Source organism: Dysidea avara, chromosome 1 (genome assembly GCF_963678975.1).
Source record: "Dysidea avara chromosome 1, odDysAvar1.4, whole genome shotgun sequence".
Taxonomy (NCBI): domain Eukaryota; kingdom Metazoa; phylum Porifera; class Demospongiae; order Dictyoceratida; family Dysideidae; genus Dysidea; species Dysidea avara.
This window is the reverse complement of record NC_089272.1, coordinates 14,019,654-14,040,335: the sequence shown is the minus strand read 5'-3', so window position 1 is coordinate 14,040,335 and position 20,682 is coordinate 14,019,654. Positions and strand designations below refer to the sequence as shown.

Below are 20,682 nucleotides of genomic sequence, written 5' to 3'. Positions count from 1 at the left end.
ATACTATCATGATGGAATACATTATTTCAATGTACTTTACAGAAGTCCAACAACATTCTCCTTTACTGATTGTCAACATGACTACAGAGATAATAACAACTTGTATGCTATGATGTTACCACCATCTTGTAGAGTTACTACAATTAATCCCAGGAATACTATAACTGTACCATATAGTGGTGGGTGGAGTGATACTGACCTCAAACACACCCTGGTTCTGTCTAAATTAAGTTATGTCATTATCATGTACCAGTATACTGGACATGGTCCAAACAACATTCATTTCATGGTACTACGGATTAAAATAAACTCAGTTGTTCAAAAGCACACCGTATCTGTTCCTGGATATACTCACTTCTTTGGTAACTCTGGATTATGGCAGGGACCACTAGACAGAGGTAATCACAACATTGTTGTGGAATATCGTAACAGAGGTACTACTAAAAGTACATCAAACGATTGGCAAACAAGAGCCTTAACCATTGTGTATTGTTGAGCACTGAAAAACAATTAACACACACAAATATTGCAAACTGTTGTACTAGGACTTTGCTATGTATTAATTATTGCACATTAAAGTTTTGCTTTAATTTTGCACAAAATATGTCATTATACACATATACAACAATTTACACATGTAGATCAATCAGGAGGAAGAGGGGAGGGATAAATATAATACTTGGCCTCAATAAGACTAAGGCTGTAATTGCACCACTCAATGTTAAACCCCACACACACACACACACACACACACACACACACACACACACACACACACACACACACACACACACACACACACACACACACACACACACACACACACACACACACACACACACACACACACACACACACACACACACACACACACACACACACACACACACACACACACACACACACACACACACACACACACACACACACACACACACACACACACACACACACACACACACACACACACACACACACACACACACACACACACACACACACACACACACACACACACACACACACACACACACACACACACACACACACACACACACACACACACACACACACACACACACACACACACACACACACACACACACACACACACACACACACACACACACACACACACACACACACACACACACACACACACACACACACACACACACACACACACACACACACACACACACACACACACACACACACACACACACACACACACACACACACACACACACACACACACTGGTTTGAAATAAAGGTATAAGTTTCTGATGGCACTTTGCATACAAGAGGAAGACAATAGTGTACAAGCAATATAGAGAGTTCCTGTTGTAAACATCAGTGAACCCCTACTCCAAACACTCGAGAGATTGTGGCAAGGCATCGAACATGATAACAGTTTGTGAACTTCGAGGGGTCCGCAACTCCATGGAAATCTTGTATACCATATTTTAAATCTCAAGAAATCCTGAAGTCCACAGTATTTTTGTATATTTTAGGTTACTTTAGTAATCTGTGATGTGGTGTAATGTCTTGATTCAATGGATACTATGTCATGTCAATCTCGATCTGCTGTTGTATTGTAGCTATGATGATTCTTTTATCCTGAGAGTAATTTCCTGGGCTATGTAGCCACTGACTATGAGTACTAGCTATGATGTACCCCAATAACAGCTACAATTATCATATCCACACCAAAATTCATACTTATTCTGAATAATTTTTTTTATATTTTTATTTACAATATCATCTAAAGAGCATACAACATACATACAATTAAGCACAAACATGTCTATAACAGTTTCAAAACAGTAGACCATCCCTCTTCAGAACCTCTCAGCCTGATGTCTAAAGGAGTAGATGCCCATGTTAGTCACCGCACCAAGAAAGCTTCTTCTAAGCAGATCTAAAGATGTGTATTGAACTGATGAGGATAGTGATAAAGGATCGTCATTTAAACTTCTAAGCAATAAGAATGTGTCAATGGAGCAGTGGCAAAAGTCAGACAAAACTGCTGTAGAGGCCCTCGACCTCGGAAATCAAGCAACTTACTAAGTACGCCCACAGCACTGGCCCCACGGCGAGAATGTAGTAAGGGAAATGCACATTCACTCAGTTTCTCAGCCATTTTCTGTACCGCATCAAGTTTAGATAAGTGAGTGGCTGCAGCATCCATAACAACAACACTAACGTATTCACATACAGGCCTCGCAAAGGATTTAAAAGCAACAACTTGGCCTCTTGAAAGGTTGGGTGGTACTGGTATTTTCTACTTGCAATTATTGCACTGAGGTGATCATGCGATAATAGCGAGTATTGCCATATCCACTATACGATACTATGTGCCACAAATAAGACATTATTGTGGGCCTACAGTATTCAATTCTGATATGTAATGGCAACATAAGTTGCTGTCAGACCTTCAGTGCTTCTAGGTACAGCTCTCTAATGTTTGTGTCAGTCCTGTAACAATTTCTCTCTTAGCAATTATGCAGAAATGCAATAATATTGCACAAACAGTATTGCGGTATTTTCAAAAACGCTGCGGCACTCAGTATTGCACATCATAATATTGCATGTAGGCGATAATATTGAAATATTGCCTAACCCTAGCCTCTTGTATCCAGAAAATCTCTAACACGGTACAGTGCTCCCTTTCTGTCTACAGTGGGTGGACATATTTTCTATCATAGAGCTCCAAGTCAATCTACAATCAAAATCCTTCAAGTAATACCTTTGAAGGAATCTAGGCTGAAATCCAAGCAGGCTACACATGTCCTGATACATGCCCTTAGATGGCCTAGTTAAACTACAACAGCTGAAAGGATGACACGCGCCGACACTACAATACTGAAGATACAGCTTAAATGTCAATATTCCAAACTGCCAGAGTAACCCTCTAAACCACCGGGGCCACTTTTGTGTTGTAAACTTTTGATCAAAATTCAAAGAAATCCAAGAAATTAGTACTTAATACAAAATATTTTTGAAATAGAAATCTTGAAATTGCAAGAAATCTAAGATTTCAAAATTTTGTACACAATCTGATTCTTACCCCTTGTAAACTTGATGAATACATCTTTGAGCCTTGAAAGAGAAGACAGTGATATAGTTATTATTATTATTAATTCTTTACAGTGACCGGCACTGAAGGTCTGACAGCAAATTGTGCTGCAGCCTTAGGATTACCTAAGCTAGTTACAAGGACTCAGACTTAAACAATGACTTATAGCAAATAAGGTGTAAATACAGAGCCAACACCAGCATGGTTCAGTATAGAGATGCCACGACATAGAAATTTTTATGTCACATGTCATAGAGGTTTATGTCGCGACATGTCGTATGTCACGACATAAGCAATTCTTAAAGTTTCACAACTGAAGCTGTTACTTATGAAACTGTATGGCTATTTTGATTCAAACATGCAAAAATATCAACTTAAACATCATCAATATTAACTATGACATCAACAACCAACATTGCTCATACTTATTTGTCAATTTTTCTCATATTTATTGCATCAAATTTAATCAAATATATATTGTGCATTATATTTAAGTCACAACATAAAGAAGCCTATGTCATATCATATCACGACATGTTGTATGTCACAATATAATGGCAATACTAGTTTGGTAGGTCTACAGAGTGATCCTTACTATGGTGAAAGCTATGAAGACTATTATCCAGCTACAGCAATGTTTTGAATAGTATGTGCAAAGGATTACCCGAGTTCACTTTCTTTATTACAAATGTCTACCTCACTGGAGTTTGTTGATGTGCTACAGTAAATACTAAACGCCCACAACTGGCTAATTGCATTACTGTAAAGGTGTGAACCAGGTGTTTACCAATAACACACCTGCTATCAGGTTTCTTCATAAGCAATAGACCTCCACAAATCAAAGTAAACTCTGCATACGTTGTCTAAAATCTAAACATCTGTGTTGGTTTGGCCACAAAAGGACTTATAAATGAATCTGTTTGGACAAATGAAACCAATTTTCTTATATTACATGAGGAGCTTATATGTGCCAAAGGTAACCTCCTGATTATACACAAAGCTCCATCCAATTACTCTAATACAACATACACTTAGAATGGACATCAGTTGACCTTAGTTAAACTACATTATGCACATACAGTATATATGCATGATTGTGTATGCATGTGTACGTTAGTAATACAACAACTTTCATCAGTGTTCCAGTCACGCCATAAACATGTACACATTTTGTGAATATATCAGAATAATTATTAGCAATAAATTATGAAATTTACAAAATACAATGACTAAGAAATAAACAAGCATGGTTGTGTATGCACTTGTGTCTTGATTCACACATATAAACATCAACGTCAACATGCAGATATTAGAAACATGTGTCTTGTAACAGAACAATTGACCATACATTGATTACTATGATCAAACCATTGCATACAATTTATACCAACTGTTAAATCATCATAGTATATACAAGATAACCAGATTATGTTTAACAAATGTATAAACAACGTATATCTGTATATTGACACTCATGTTGCTATGACAACACTCATGTTGCTATGACAACACTCATGCATTATACCCATTTCACAACTAAACATGTTGCAGTACATACAACATCACACAACATCGTAATGCATGTGCCTCGTGCATTATATGCATTGTAAACAACACAATTCTACACAACACAAATGGAAACACACTACAACATAATACACACACTGTACATATAAACACACAGAAAAATGCAACTGGTTGTTCATGTATGCATACATACACGCATATACACATATATGCATGTATGTTTTTTACACACACAATCAATATAACACAGATACACGTTCACATGCTGTACCTTGCAGCTAGCAGACTTACCTACAATAGTAGCTGTAGTACTTATAGCCCCCATATCATAGAACATGAAGTACTATGAACAACATCAATAAAGTGATCACACATACTGTAAATATTTCTACTATTGAGCCCCAATGAGTCTCAGGCAATGGTAAAAGTGTTCAGATAATGAAGCCCGTACATTTATATACAGAATTACTCTAATAGAACATACACTTGTACTCAAAATACTCTAATAGAATGATCAGTTCCAATTTCAGATAAACAGGAGTCAGACAACCTGAGGGTCTGCTGTAGTGTCCTAGTTATCAAGGTGCTTACTGCTTTGGTATTTATGTGAAAAAGGAAGGTGGGATTAAAAAACAGATGACTTCAATGCCACATCAGAACATGTATTCTTACAAGTTTCTTCATCAAAAAAAAAATTATTATATATAGCGCAACTACGTACTAGGACCCAGGGGCGGATCCGGGGGGGGCTTTGGGGGTTGAAGCCCCCCCTTCACATTTAGGCTTTACTTGATCAATATGCTGAGTATTATAATGAAATTTTGTCTTAGCATAATTATATGATCACTAATAATACAAATACTCATAAAACCACCTTATAAACATCTTTCCAAGATATTATCAGTGGATTTATGCTAAAGTTTATGCAACAAGGACCCGGATCAGCATTGGAGGTGTACAAGATCGAGATACTCTAATAGAGCAGTCAGCTAACTACTCTAATAGAACATTTACTGGAAACATGTAGTTGGTTCTGTTATGAAATTCTTTCAAATCTGCCTGCACTTATGCATACAATGAAGTGCATTAGTCTGTTTAAAGGGCTTCATTCATGCATCTACTTGTGTAGTTAATATGTATGGCAATACTTAATTCAGGTACACAATTTCCATTGAAAATGCTCTCAGATTCAATCTTGTATTGTTCAAATTTCAAAATTTTCCACTTTCAACATTATTATTCTAACATGCACCTATTCAGTGTTGTGCAATTGTGAGAGCATGTACTTGGTTGTCTGTACCTACCCAAACTTTTCCATTAGCAAAATGCTTCAGAGAGCCATACCTATAATCTAAAGGCAGTATATCAAATATCTACAGGTATGAATTTTATGTGGAAATGTCTCCAAATTGCAGTATTTTAGCATCTATTTTTCAAATTTTCCTGGGGGGGCATGCCCCCAGACCCCCTAGTTCCCAGCATGCTTCGCATGCTGGGAAGTGTTTGCACACCTCTACCCAAGAGATTAGTACCTTGAGTTAGCCCCCCCCCCCCCCCCCCCCATTTATAAATCCTAGATCCGCCCCTGGGACCATGGCATAACAAAAATTAATAACACACAGCTTAAACGTTAATTTCATGATCTCATGACCACCTCGTTATAGTGACCACATCAATTACGTAGGTCTTGAGCATAACCAAGGAGTACTTCGTGACCTCATTAAATAAGACCACCTCATTATCAAAGCCAAATAATTCGGTCACAAAGAAGACTCTTGATATTAAAATTTCACCATATTAGCACAATTACATACATCTACGTAGATGATTATTAACAACAGTACCTGAGGTGTGACATTAAACTCTTGTCTTCGGAACACTCCATAGTTGAGGGCTACTGCAGTGTTGTCGTTCATCAACTGATGCACAGTTAGACCCACCAGCTCAGCAGCTCTAATAAATTAGGTCATATTACATGACTGTGCACGTATGAACAAACTTCAAGGGATTTGTGGATTAAGATTGACATCATCATTCTCAAATATTTGCACACACTGTATATGGTATATACGTGTACAGAAGGTATGCCAGTTTCCTAAAACAAGTGCGTGTGTGTGTGTGTGTGTGTGTGTGTCCATCAAGAGTTAATAATTGACAGTAATTCTTGGTAGTATGCATATGTGTGTAGCGTGTGCATGTGTATCATGTACACATCTGTGTTACCAGTGCACACGTATATAGGGCCTTTTAGTTGTGATACATACCAGCTTGTCACTAGTGTGGAATAATTACGTACTAGAAGCCTACTTTCACCCTATGCTATCAAGTAGGTAGATATTCAAAGACAAGTAACAGTACATGCCTAGCAGTATGACAGAACTACATGTAAAAAGCAATAAAGATATTATAGGGTGCATGTTGTGCTATTAGCAGCAATGTTGGCAGTTATCAGATGCACTCCACTTATCAGATGCACTCCACTCACACACACTACACACACACACGCACACACTAAACAATCACTTACAAGAGGATGGCTTTACGTTGTGCCATGGTGAAGAATGGTGGAACAGTTATCACCACATCTTTGATCGACTGCTCTGAAATAACAGATGTATACACATCACAACATACTCAAAACCACACAATCCTATGTAGTATAGTGTGAAATGGCTAGGGTGATATAACATTTGAAAAAATTACACAAGCACATGTAACAAAAGAAGCTTTTAAGCATGGCATTTGGATAGTGAAATATGCTACCATGACAGCAGGCTAAATTTTTCACCAAATACATGCAACCAAATGAATGCACCATTACATTACATCATAAAAGTAAACAAACATCCTTCACATGTGATGTAGCAAACATGCAAGTAACCTGAAGTAATGACAAGTTATAATTGGTCATCTCTGACTTTGTGTGGGAGGATCAAAGCGATGCCGTGTATCGTATTGTCCATACAGTACTAATCAACTGCATAACTGTACTGTATGAGTCATACAGGCAAATACAGCACACTTGGGCAAATATAGTACAGTTATGCAGAGAATTTATTTAAGGTAAACAACACACTGTAAATCACTAAAACCAGCTAAACTAAACCTACAAGTTTGTTCTACGGCTAGGAATAAATTGTATAAACACTTACCGATCGTCTGATCACTAAGCTTTTTAAACACGACTCCACTAAGACAGCACGATTGATCATTGCGTGACATTGTAAATCGCTAAAACTAGCCAAACTAACCCTATTAGTTCGTTCTACGACTAGAAATACATTAGTTAAACACTTACTGATATCCTGATCACCGAAAATCGCAGCGGTTTGAGTACTAGAGAAAATTGCTCTGAGCCAGACGACCAGGAAGTGCAATATAACAGTTAAAGCACCGCCTATGCTTGTGTGTATTCACTTCGTGCTGTATTAGCCTCTCGACACACCCCTTCATGCTGTATTTTCCACACACACACGTGCAGCGGTGCTTTAACTATAATTTACTGTAGTACACAATTCCTCTCAGTATCGATACCATACTGGTACGACAATAAAATCGATACTATCAAAATACTCAAATAGAGAAGTCAGCTCTATAATAAAGCAGTCAAACACTCTAATAGAACAGTCATCACATACAACAGTTGAAGGGTCACAGTCACTCAGTACAGCCAAGTGTGTTATATTACCAGCATAGTCTTCAGCAAATTGCCTAGAGGAGTTGAATATCATCCCTAGTAGCTCCTCTGGTGAGTACACCTCTTCACTGTATGACATGAACAAAACATACATAACCTCCATCATGAGTACAAGATGGATAATTACTGTAGTTGACAAATTACTATTATATTCATAACAAACACACGTATATTTCATGTTACAATAAGTTATCACATACTTCAGTGTACAGACCTCAAAATATAATTTGTGAAGAAGGCAGTCTTGAAAGCAAGCATTTGAGTAAAGCTCACAAATTTATATATCCACAGTGTATATGTGCATACAAGTATAAGAAATTTGCCGCAGGAAAAACTTTTCACGGATAGTCACCATGCAAAATTTGTGGGAAACTGTCGCTTCCTTAGGATTTTTATTAAACGTCCACTAGTACAGCTGCAGGTGTACATGTAGATGACCTCCCTTGTTTTCTTGTTGTTTTTTACTCCTATGATTCCTACTCACCTGTAGTGCTAACCATAGTCGAGAGTTATGCTTGTCTGAAGGAATCAGTTAGTTTATAGAATATTCAATTGAATAGATTTTATTTTATTCCATAGAAACAGTTGGAAGAGTTTTGGGCCACTTACATATACCAATACTGCCACTTTGTTTTGAAGGAAAAGTAAGGCTGTTTCTTGGGTGATATTGAAGGCCAAGAAACCCAAACCTCCATGATCCCTACTATATGATAATGTGAAGTTTAAATCAGATACTTTACAAGTTAGCACGTTAAGAGTGCACACACATATTTATCCATTTAACTACAACATGCGTACATGTATGTATGCACACAACACTGTTAGTGATTACTCACTTTTGTTTAAACAGAACTGTTCCTATATGAAACAAGACAAAGAACACACATAACACATGGACAAACAAGTTATCTCAAAAAACGACAGTTCCCAATTCATGAAATATATGCAGTCCTGGGCGATACTGAAAATAACTATTTGATATATTGACAAGCTTATATTCACGATATGATTAAATACTGTGATGAATATAATCAAGCAGTGAGACTATAACATTACACATTGTACTTTGCGTGGGAGGATCAAAGCAACACCACGTATCGTATCGTCAATACAGTACTAATCAACATAACTGTACTGTATGGGTCATACAGAACAGTTATGCACTTAATTGGGCAAATACAGCACACTTGGGCAAATACCATACAGTTATGCAGAGAATTTATTTAAGGAATGTTATGTAAACAACACACTGTAAATTGCTAAAACCAGCCAAACTAATCCTATGAGTTATAGATTGTATAAACACTTTACTGATCGTCTGGTAACTAAGCTTTTAAACACAACTCCACTAAGACAGCACGATTGATCACGTGCGTGACATTGTAAATCGCTAAAACTAGCCAAACCAATCCTATTAGTTCGTTTTACGACTAGAAATAGATTAGTTAAACACTTACTGATATCCTGATCATCGAAAATTGCAGCGGTTTGAGTACTAGAGAAAATCACTCTGAGCCAGACGACCAGAAAGTACAATATAACAGTTAAAGCACCGCCTATGCTTGTGTGTATGAAAAATACAGCACTCGGGGTATCTCGAGGTAAATACAGCACTCAGGGTATCTCGAGGTAAATACAGCACTCGGGGTATCTCAAGGTAAATACAGCACTCGGCTTCGCCTCGTGCTGTATTAGCCTCTCGACATGTCCCCTTGTGCTGTATTTTCCATACACACACACACGGCGGTGCTTTAGCTCTTACATAACAGATTATTGCATCATATTATATCATAGAATGTGAAATGGTGCCAGACAACAGCTTGATAATTGAATTGCCTTTCCTTGTAGGTATATAGCAAGTGCATGAAACACAACCACTAGCCAGATTTAATTAGGTGATATTGGCAATTATATTGTCTAAATGATATTATTGTGGTTCTATACGATATATTGTGTAGTTCAATATTGTGATATTGACAATACATTGAAATATTGCCCAGCACTAAATATACGTTCAGCTAATTTTCGTGAATGTTTGCTTATTTTAGAGTTCTGCTCAAACACTCTAATAGAACACACACCACAGAAATAAATCTGAATGCTTTATTAGAGTATTCTCATATCATATTTGCCATCACCAACTCCACAGCAGTTCACTTCATACAGAGACCAGTAACAACACAAGCAGTACAAGTCTATCATAAAACTGGTACATTTGAACTGCCTATAAGCAACCACATTTCAGTAAACTGTTAGTGGTCTGTGAAAGGATGCTCCATAATCCAGATAAAAGTATTCATCACAGAAGCCACTAGAGTACTCTGTAATAATCTTACACCAACATGTAAATTTCACCATTAAATTCAATTTATTAGTAAATTCAATTTATTAGTAAACATTCCCAACCAAATGTATGATTCATTGACCTAACCACATCTACTTATCATACACACATATCATGGGAATGGCATTCAGAAACTGTAAACTATAAGGATTCTCTCAACTACCTGGAATTTGACATGATCTTGGAACCATCTCACTCAACTGTGGGAGTAGTTGGGAATACTGTACTGGCTTCAGACATAGCAATACGTACTTGTGGGGTAGGTAAAAACAGTGGACCCAGGGACCAAGGACCCGGGGACCCGCAGAAATCTAACTCTTCTTGGAATTTTATACACTTCACAATATTCGATTACTTGTACTAGGTACCTCTGCAGTAGTCTTGGATGGCCAATCCACCTTTCCCCCTCACGGCGTCTCGCACAATGTTTACACCAGTTAGAAATTATAAGCGCTTCTGAAAAAGTTTCTGAAGTTGATTACATTAATTATAGGTCACTCGCTATTTCCCCAGAATATTTGTTTGTACAATGTTTCTAAACTTTAGTAGCTAGGTAACATAATAGACTAGCAGGCTCATTGTGCAGGCTAGTGCAGCAGCCGAGCAATGACTAGCTAAGCCGAGCTATGGCAGCTCTTCATATGATATGGTGCATTTACACAATGTTCCTAAACTACACTAGTAGCTAGGTGGCATAATAGATTAGTATGCTTATTGTGCAGCAGGCAGTGGTCTATTAATGCAGTCAGCTTCAGATTTTTCCGAGGCGCTTATAATTTCTAATTGGTGTAAACATCGTGCGAGGCGCCGTGACGGAAGAAAAGTGGATTAAAAGTGGATTGGCCATGCAAGACTACTTGCAGAGGTACCTAGTACAAGTATAGAATACTGTGGAGTGTATAAAATTCCAAGAAGAGTTGGATTCCCGTGGGTCCCCGGGTCCTTGGTCTCTAGGTCCACTGTTTTTACCTACCCATAGTTGTGTGGGTATTAATGTAAATGGGAGTTGTGAAACCACAAACAAAGTGTCTTGATTAATAAGATGTCCATATTCAGTGTTACAGTGTACCTTATCCGCTAACCATATTCAAAACTAATTTCATTAGACACTCACAACAGTATAACATATGTCATACAGGATAGTTAGGCTTGCCTGTGTCAGGATGTTCAGACAGTTCATGATGTGGGAACCATCTCTGGTATGTTCTCACTGCTTCACTGTCGTACTTGTGACCAACCAAGAACTGAAGATATCGGTAGGCATTCTTTGGATATTTGATGGACTACAGAAAATACACACATATGTAAGCCATAACGGTCAAAGTGTCCTTTGATATTATTCAGTTAGAACACAATACAATCAAACCCACTTTGGGATACTCATAAATTATCTTTATTAGATAGGTGTCCTGATTTTGGTATATTAATCCAAATGGGACCATGGACAATAGTCAAGGTGTCCAATTTGAGGGTTCCCTTGTACAGAAACCACATCATGCACTTCACTTTACACTTAATGTAGCTACAACTCTTGAACTCTAACAAGTCAGTGAAACAAATCATTGAAATATGTATGTACATGCATCAAAGCATTTCAAACAAATCAAAATGGCAATTGCAAACTACACACACACACATGCCGCACATACCACACACACGCACGCACACTGCAACAACAAACCAAAAGGGAGCTGAGCAAAACACAGCTATCGTGGCCCAATGAACCAGCACTAGGCACTACTCAAGCACTCAAGACTGTGCAAGTGAATTATCCTGGAGGAAGACGTTATCCCTCTCCAATTGCAAGAGTCATGTATACAGACCATGGAGCCAGAAGTTCTTAACACCACTAAGCAAGGCAATACAGAGTTGGAAATTTACTTACCAGGCTACCAACTCTCCATTATATAGTTCATAAGACCGGAGCAATGTGAATGATGAAGTTTATTGCTCAGGGAACAACAACAACACTGGGCATCACAGAGCATCGAACTTAGAACCTTGTAGTTAACAGGCCAGTGCTCTAACTATGCCTCACTCACATGTGTGCACATGCGTGCACCCACACCCACACACGCACCCACACCCACACACGCACCCACACGCACGCACGCACGTACACACTATGTGTGGTTCAAAATGTAACAACATACACAAGTTCACATTACACCTCAACACAACACTTCAGTATGGATTACAATAAATCAGATCACCACAACACATCAGTTAGTATATAGTAACAGTACACTGCTGTTAGGCTCGGGCTTGGGGGTCAAGTACATTGGTACTTGTACTTAAGTACACCTTTTAGAATACTTGTACTTATACTTAAATCCTAAGCAACGTACTTGAAGTACTTATGAAGTACTTATGAAGTACAATGAAGTCATCTCATATATGCATAGAGCTTCATATACATGTGAAATGCAGAAGTTGACATTGGAATTAATGGTCAAAGTGCAATAAGGACTCACCTGAGTCCCTCTACTTCTGAGATACTACCTACAGTTGATTTCAGGTTGGTTGACTAAGAAAATCAAAATGTGTAAAAACAATCCATACTTGAGAAAGTATAGCCAATAGCACAGCTAACTGTAGTCTGACAAGTTCATTTTCATAAATGTGACGGTTTGTGTATTTTGATTTCATGGACAATCAACATATAATTATCACGATATCAAGTTTTCATGCTATTGCATAGCAAACATTAATGGTGTTTACTCTTTGAATATGCCATTTATCATACCAAGTTTGCACAGTTGATGTTTGTAGAAACAGCGATTTTTGTAAGCAGTACGAAAAGAAAAACAATTGGAAGAAAATGAACAAAGGAAATAAGATGAATTTTGAATCTCAAATTTATTTGTGCCAACTTTAGGGAGATTTCACCAATGAAATGGTTATTTTTGGTTAAGTGGAATGACAACTGTTTATTGCTGACTGCTCAATTAGAGTATCTCTAATGTGTAGTACTGCAATGGTGCACACATTATATTTTCTGAGCACTTCTAGTACAACATACATAGAATATTCTAGAATTTCCATTGATGCTTACACGTTCATGTTATTGATAAGAGTAGTTCAATTGTAATCTCTCTTTGAATGTGTACTTGTACTTAAATACTATCAAAAGTACTTGTATTGTATTTAAGTACATACCCTTGAAAGTTATATGTACTTGTACTTATACTTAAGTAAATCTCAAAAGTACTTGTCCTTTACTTAAATACTTTACAATGTACTTCGCCCCATGCCTGGAACTTAGGCTCCATCCCTCCCCAAGCCCCAGCATCCCAAATAAGCTGTGGATATAGTTTTCAGTAGGCAACATCCAATGAAAAAGTGTATACTTTAAGTACTGTTGAGGTGTGAACTGTACTCTATTGCCAACAAACTAAACTTCTAAGCAAGTACAGGTATGATAGTAATACAATCACCAGAAGTTTATTGTCAACAACCCTCAGGACATCTGAGCACAGCCAACATAATACTGGAACTCAGTAGACAGCAGCTTAGTCCACAGAAAATTACTGAGGTTTGCGATTGTTTCACTAACTAACAGGCCACACCACTAACACTCACCTAGACATGTAGCTAATGTACAACCAAGGTATCACGTTAGTACATTTTATGTACTGAGCTTCAATCCAAAGCATCACCTTGTTCATGAAATACAAATAAAGGAATCTGCACTTGGCTCTGATGCAAATAAAGTACTCAGCTTCAACTCACGTTTTATTCGAGTCTTGGCCACACGTCTCATGCTTTACTACCCAAATAACACTTGTGTGATGCTTTAGCATAATATATGTAATTTAGTACTTTTCAGAGTAATGTTAGTTCATATCACTAACCAAATTTTTTGACAGAAACTAATTAACAACTTAATGAACATTTGACAATACCAGCACTCACCACAGAATACGCTGGTTCTCCAAACAATCTCTCATCGTTTCTTAGTGACACAATAGTTGGAGTCTTGCGTTTTGATTCCCTACAGGAGGATAGTTACAACACAAATATGAAATCGTGAGTGTGTATACTCGCATGCATGTGCAGGATATAGCATACAAAAAGCATTTGTAGACATGTCTTTCAGAAAAAGAGTATATATATATATTATGTTTGATCGTTCCAGTGCAATGTTTGTATTGTACTACTTAGGGCTGAGCAATAGTATCGATAGTGCGATATATCGCGATAGTAAATCACTATCATTATCGCGATAGTAGGGATATCACTATCGTGATAGTTATGATAAACTCAGATCTGCATTAAAATGGTATTAACAACCCTTCCATACTGTTTTACAGTTGGTATTACCAGCTTTCTTACAAAGGAGTGACCTGTAAAAGCTTTACCAAAAGTCCATATTCCATCGGCCGCCCACGCAGTTAATTAACAAATGTCCTGTGCATGCAAAATAACTTTCTATATGACTGCAAATCATAGCTATACAACTAAGATTTTGTTTAGAGCAAAGTGTTTCATAAACTATCGGGATAGTATTCACTATCGTGATATTTAAGGAGTAACTATCGTGATAGTAACATTTTTACTATCGCTCAGCACTAGTACTACTTGTATGGCTGGAGTGATAAATGCTTTTGGAATCAAAAGCATTTTGCTGTCCAGCTTTACATTTAACCCGTACATGCTAGGTTTTGATCGTAAACAAAATACCATTCTACAGTAACTCATATGGTATAGAAGGTACGTGTGGTTTGGAAGGTCACTATTTCCCTGTGACATGCAGACACTAACACCATATAGACACCACGGCAAATTATCATTAACTATCAGGGTAAACAAGTATTTATGATGTCATAACTGATGACATGTACATTAAGTACATACAACCAACTAACCACAGGTGATTTATTTTTTTACAGGACGAAATGTTGAAGACATATATATCAGCAGAAAGTAAACTAGTCCCATTTGATTTGCAAGCTATGAGTTTATACAATGAAGAAACATCTCCCTAGCTTCATTTCTACTATTGGTACAGCATGTACATAGAGTACCTTAAAACACTTACAAAAACCTTCTGTAGGACAAGGTGTTGTCCAATTGAATACGGATATGAGTGGCAAATAGTAATGCACCAATTAATCAGCAAACAATCGGAATTTATCAGCCAAATTTCAGCAATACCGTTATTGGTAATTATTATCAGCTGATCATTTTACTGACTGTGATGCAATTGTTTTCATAGAATAGGACAAAAATAAAGTTTAAAAAATGATAATTTTTACAAAATAAATGTGAAATTTTGGTAAACATAAATATTGGATCAGTTATCGGCATTGGCCACTATTTGAAATTCAATATCAGCTAATCAGCAAAATCTCTTATCAGTGCATCACTAGTGGCACTTGGAATACACATAGTGTAAGTTGCCAATTATCGGCACCATTTCGTCACGCCATTGTAATTCCTTAATTCAATGGCATATGAACTTCTGGTTAGAATCATTTAATAGAGCAGTCCTTCGTCTCTTAGTGCATCATATTTTAATTATCTCGCGTGAGTGAACATCTTGTTATGAGGAAAATCGTAATGCCTATTGTGTGCCAACTATCGGCATGGGGTACCTATTATCGGCAACTGTACTTCTGTGATTGACCAATTATCGGCAAAATGTACGATTTTGTGTGTAACTCCATCGTGGCTTATTGGTTCTTTCTGAAATTTTTGTGGGAGGTGGATGGAGTCCTTGGACAACTCCGTTTCACAGAAGTTTTACAAAGATGAGGCCAGATGTTCAAGAGATATTCAGGTTAAACATAAAAGCACACTGGTTTCCAATATAAATTATTTTTATGCAATTCCATGCTTAACCAGAATGGCTTGTATAGCACTTTAACAACAATAATCACCAAATGAAAACGAATTTAAGAAATGTTTTAGAGGATATAACAGCCCATTGTGAAACTTGGTAGCCTCCATATACCCTGTAGCCTCTATAGTTTACAACTGCCGATAATTGGCAACTTACGCTAGGAAGTACATAGTGTTTACAACTTTTCCAACAGATCTATGGTACCATATGTATTAAGATTAACAGTACATGAATCAAGGTTCCACCGTTCACTTAAAAATATAAGAATTTTGGCCTCCAGCAGATACTTTACTTCAATTCACAAATTTCTCATGACCACAATAAGAAATAGTAAACAGTGGGAGTCACTATGCATGATGAGGTGACGTACTGTGTATGTATTTCTAGACCATTGCATGTAGCATTCTAGTACTAACCAGATACATATATTCTTTGGGCAAACAACAATTTCACCCATTGTTACATCAGTGATATGTTTACGAAAAATGAGGATTACGAATAACTCATTTTATTCTAAAAGTTAAAAAAATTTAAAGAATGGATCATCATGGCTTAAACTCCACTATTTTTTGTATGTAAACATCACGCACAAACCTTTATGCAACTGAAATACGTTATAGATGTACAGCAATGTATTTGTGTTATTATTCATACACGATAACCATGGGATGAATAAATAAAATGAGATCAATTTCAAACCCCTAGTAGTCCCTTAGTGGGAGTAAAGTAGGCATTAGACAACATTCACAATCCTAAGGCAAATAGGCCACTATTGGTAGAATGTAACACAATGGCAAATGCCCCACTCCATCTCTCCCTATGTATTCGTAAACTTACTTGTTTAACACAATCTCCATTGGAACTCCAGTCTGCAATGAAACAAATTACATAAATTTAGAATACAATTACACATAAATTTAGTGTATCTACCTATGATATGTTTACACTTCCTCTGAACCACCAACTTTTGGTTTCATAACAAATATACCCTCTGTGGTGAAAACACGACACGAGCTTACCTTAACAAGAGCCACTTTTAGCCATGCTGAACCGAAATCGATAGATATTACCGCCACGCCATCTGTAACACGAACACGTGGAACATTCAGAACTGTTAATGTGCGTTCATACCTGAGCGAAGAGACAGGAGAATCACCCCCAGGGAAACTAACAGTAACACGTTTAATATTCTACCTCCACCCATCAATGTTGACCAGTCAAGATCTGATTTTTGAGTTCCTTAGACACTTCTAGAAACCCTACTGTATTCTAATGATTTTGTGTGCGGTGCGCGGCACTTAACGATTGGTTAATTTTAAGCGCTCGTTAAAATATTTATGTGGACTTAAATTTGTGCAGGAGCTTACCGTATAAACGCCGTACACATTACGCGCGCCCTTTAAGGTCTATGCATAGGTCATTGGAAGATCTAAAGCTGTTTCAGCTCAATTTCATAGAGAATGGATAGTCTATACCATAACTTAAGCGATTCCAAGCCGGTGTTTCCGCTCTCCCACGCTCCACATTTGAACCTTCGTTAGCTAATTTGTTATTTGGCGCCGCCCGCCCCTAGCAAAATGTAACAACGGGCACAGACGTTTTGTTTTATCTGCAGCTTTACCAGTTAGGCACTAGAGGGGAGACTATTTTGACCATGTGGCTACCAGATAATATATTCACCACCAGATCGCTTTTCTGTGCCATGAGATTATGATTATGATTATGATTATGATTACTGAAAACACAGTTACAAACGATATGTTCCGGTAAACAAATAGAGTCAGTTATAATTTATCTAAAAATACTTGTACAGATTGGAATTCAATAGTGTTAGTGGGTAAATTGTTCCCATCACAGATAGCTAGATTCTGAATTTACAATGACTCGGATCTGTTCTAGTAGCAAACGGAATCTGAAGGGGTGGTGGTGGCGGGTGGGATATGTGGTGTTAGTGAAGTGATTTGGGACTGTTAAGACTGATGAGGAGTAAACAATGTTGTAGAAGAGTTTTAGTCTAGTCACATATCGTCAGTGTTGAATGATGGCTATTGTAGATCTGCTAACATAGATGTAACACTGCTGTTATATCGGTAGTCTAACTTGACCCAAAGAGCAGCACATCATTGTACCATTCTGTACTTTGTATGTCCTTCTGTAAGTAGGGGTCCCATAACACTGATCCATACTCCAACAGTGGTCTCACTATACTGGTGTAAGTTACACATTTAGTTTCTGCAAAACATCTGTATAAAGGTTATGTTTAACAAAGTTTAGCATCCTTATTGCTTTAGAGATGACTTGATCGATATGTGGTGAAAATGACATTTTTGAGTCAAAGAAAATTCCTAAATAAGGGTGTTGGGTAATTCGCTGCAAAAAGTGATTTCTGATAGTAATTGAAAGTAGAGGAAGATGTATACTACAGGTAAGTATCACACACTTAGAAGTGTTTAATTCCATTAACCAAGTTTCAGTTCGGCCACTTTATTATAAGGTTGAGGTCATGTTGTATTTACCGTTTGATTTAAATTTGTACCCAGAATATTGCTTCAGGATTTTACTGAAATTGCTGATGATGATGATGATGATGATGATGATGTAATAATTCAATTACATGTATTGATACAATATAAATCAGAAGTCTAGTCTCAGGGTCTAAGTCATGCATCCTCACTCTTCACTGTGAAGTTATGATTTCATATAGGGTAGGCTACTAAGCAGGGAAATGCAGGTTACAACTCTTCAGTCAAACTTAACACACCAGCCATGACATAGACAGTATCCACTAGTATGACCACGCACCCTCTGAGCAATGCTTTGACTACTTTTCTTTTTTTTTAATTCATTTATCAGTGATTAATGACTAGTATGTAAGATGCTTATTACAGTGCAACTTGAATAGATACAAACAAGATAATAGATTACATATACTGCACTGAAGGCCTGCTAGCAACCTGTGCTACCTAGCAGCCAAATTAAAAATAATAATTACATTAACTATCAAAATTAGGGGTAGGAGCAATGTTACAGCAATTATAGCTAGCAAGGACAAATGCCTAGGAAAAAAAGAATTACATGCAAGATTAGGATTTTTTCTTTTGTCATTTGGCCAGGAAATAAGAGAAAATGTACTTTTTCCTGACCAAATGACACTATGATACAGACTGCCTGACGAGACTAGCTTTCTAAGTCTCAACTATGCAAGGTCTTGATTGATACTTAGGACAACTTGCTATATACATATGTGACCGGGCCTGTGAAAACAGGAAATGTGGGCACAAAGTACACCCCATCACTCTACAGGTCATATCTCAATATTGGAAAAGTATATTTCCATCTGTAACTTGCATCATGATGTCAATTACTAAGAGCTGAAAATTGCCGTGCCATAGCATAATGGTACAAAACATTATGAGTAATGAAACGTTGAAAAGTAGGCAAAAATCATGTGCCCACATGCCCGATTTTTGCAGGCCCAGTCACAAATTATTATATAAAACAAGTACTTGAAACTGAAACACAGTGCTCCTTTATTTTACCAGGTGTACTAACTTTAATGCATTAATGTATGGTCTCACATGATGAATCATGTGTCATTAGTTTTGAATGTGCAAAATCAGTTGTGATACAATCAATTATACAGCAGTCAGTTAAAAATATTGTATGACAGTAAGCATAAAGGATGCTTCAAATAGCCGCCATACAAGGTTAGAGTCACCTGCAACAATTTGCGGAATTAAATCAAAAGCTGTTCAGTATTTCAATATGTTTTAGATGCTGATATCATTGTACAACAATCAGTAAGCACTAGCCTAGCCAATTTTTTTCTTTTTAAAAAATCCATAGCAACTTTTTGGAAGGAGTTTGGCTGCTCTGAATACAATTTTGAACTTAATTGTTTATATCTAACTGAGGTGCCATGAAAGTATGGTTTTTGGTTAATATTTTTTGTGAATCAAGTGCCCCACCTATATACCATATTACTAATAAGTAAAGTTAGTCATTGCACTTAGTTTTTGGCTAAGCTCTGCCCTTTACACATGGAGAACAATAACAATGCAAACCTCGCATAGAATAAATCCCCTTTACTTCAACAGCTATAGACGCATGGCTAAGGAAATTATGGAAAATTTCTGGTTTGAGTATTGTTGGTACGTATTTGACAGACAACAAACAAAAGCATTGTTGGT

General features: G+C 37.2%; 1 protein-coding gene and 1 long non-coding RNA gene across 4 annotated transcripts in view; one reads left to right on the top strand and one right to left on the bottom strand.

The window, feature by feature from the left end:
• Positions 1–20,682, bottom strand: part of LOC136257291 (hypoxia up-regulated protein 1-like) — a 146,564-nt gene that overhangs the window by 31,288 nt on the left and 94,594 nt on the right. The window contains exons 1-10 of one of the 3 annotated variants that reach the window (XM_066050407.1): positions 17,624–17,785; positions 17,512–17,573; positions 17,330–17,361; positions 14,563–14,641; positions 11,801–11,930; positions 9,140–9,161; positions 8,295–8,371; positions 7,134–7,206; positions 6,451–6,559; positions 4,898–4,949 (exon numbers count right to left, since the gene is read on the bottom strand). In XM_066050407.1, coding sequence (XP_065906479.1) covers positions 4,898–4,949; positions 6,451–6,559; positions 7,134–7,206; positions 8,295–8,371; positions 9,140–9,161; positions 11,801–11,930; positions 14,563–14,641; positions 17,330–17,361; positions 17,512–17,573; positions 17,624–17,696 — 709 coding nt within the window. In that variant the 5' untranslated portion in view covers positions 17,697–17,785. Of the gene's footprint in view, positions 1–4,897; positions 4,950–6,450; positions 6,560–7,133; positions 7,207–8,294; positions 8,372–9,139; positions 9,162–11,800; positions 11,931–13,121; positions 13,186–14,562; positions 14,642–17,329; positions 17,362–17,511; positions 17,574–17,623; positions 17,786–20,682 lie in introns of those variants that run through there. The other 2 variants (XM_066050412.1, XM_066050421.1) reach the window with 2 other exon arrangements.
• Positions 18,068–19,374, top strand: LOC136257386 (uncharacterized). The gene is made up of 2 exons (XR_010701952.1): positions 18,068–18,917; positions 19,033–19,374. It is a non-coding gene; the product is annotated as an uncharacterized lncRNA (long non-coding RNA).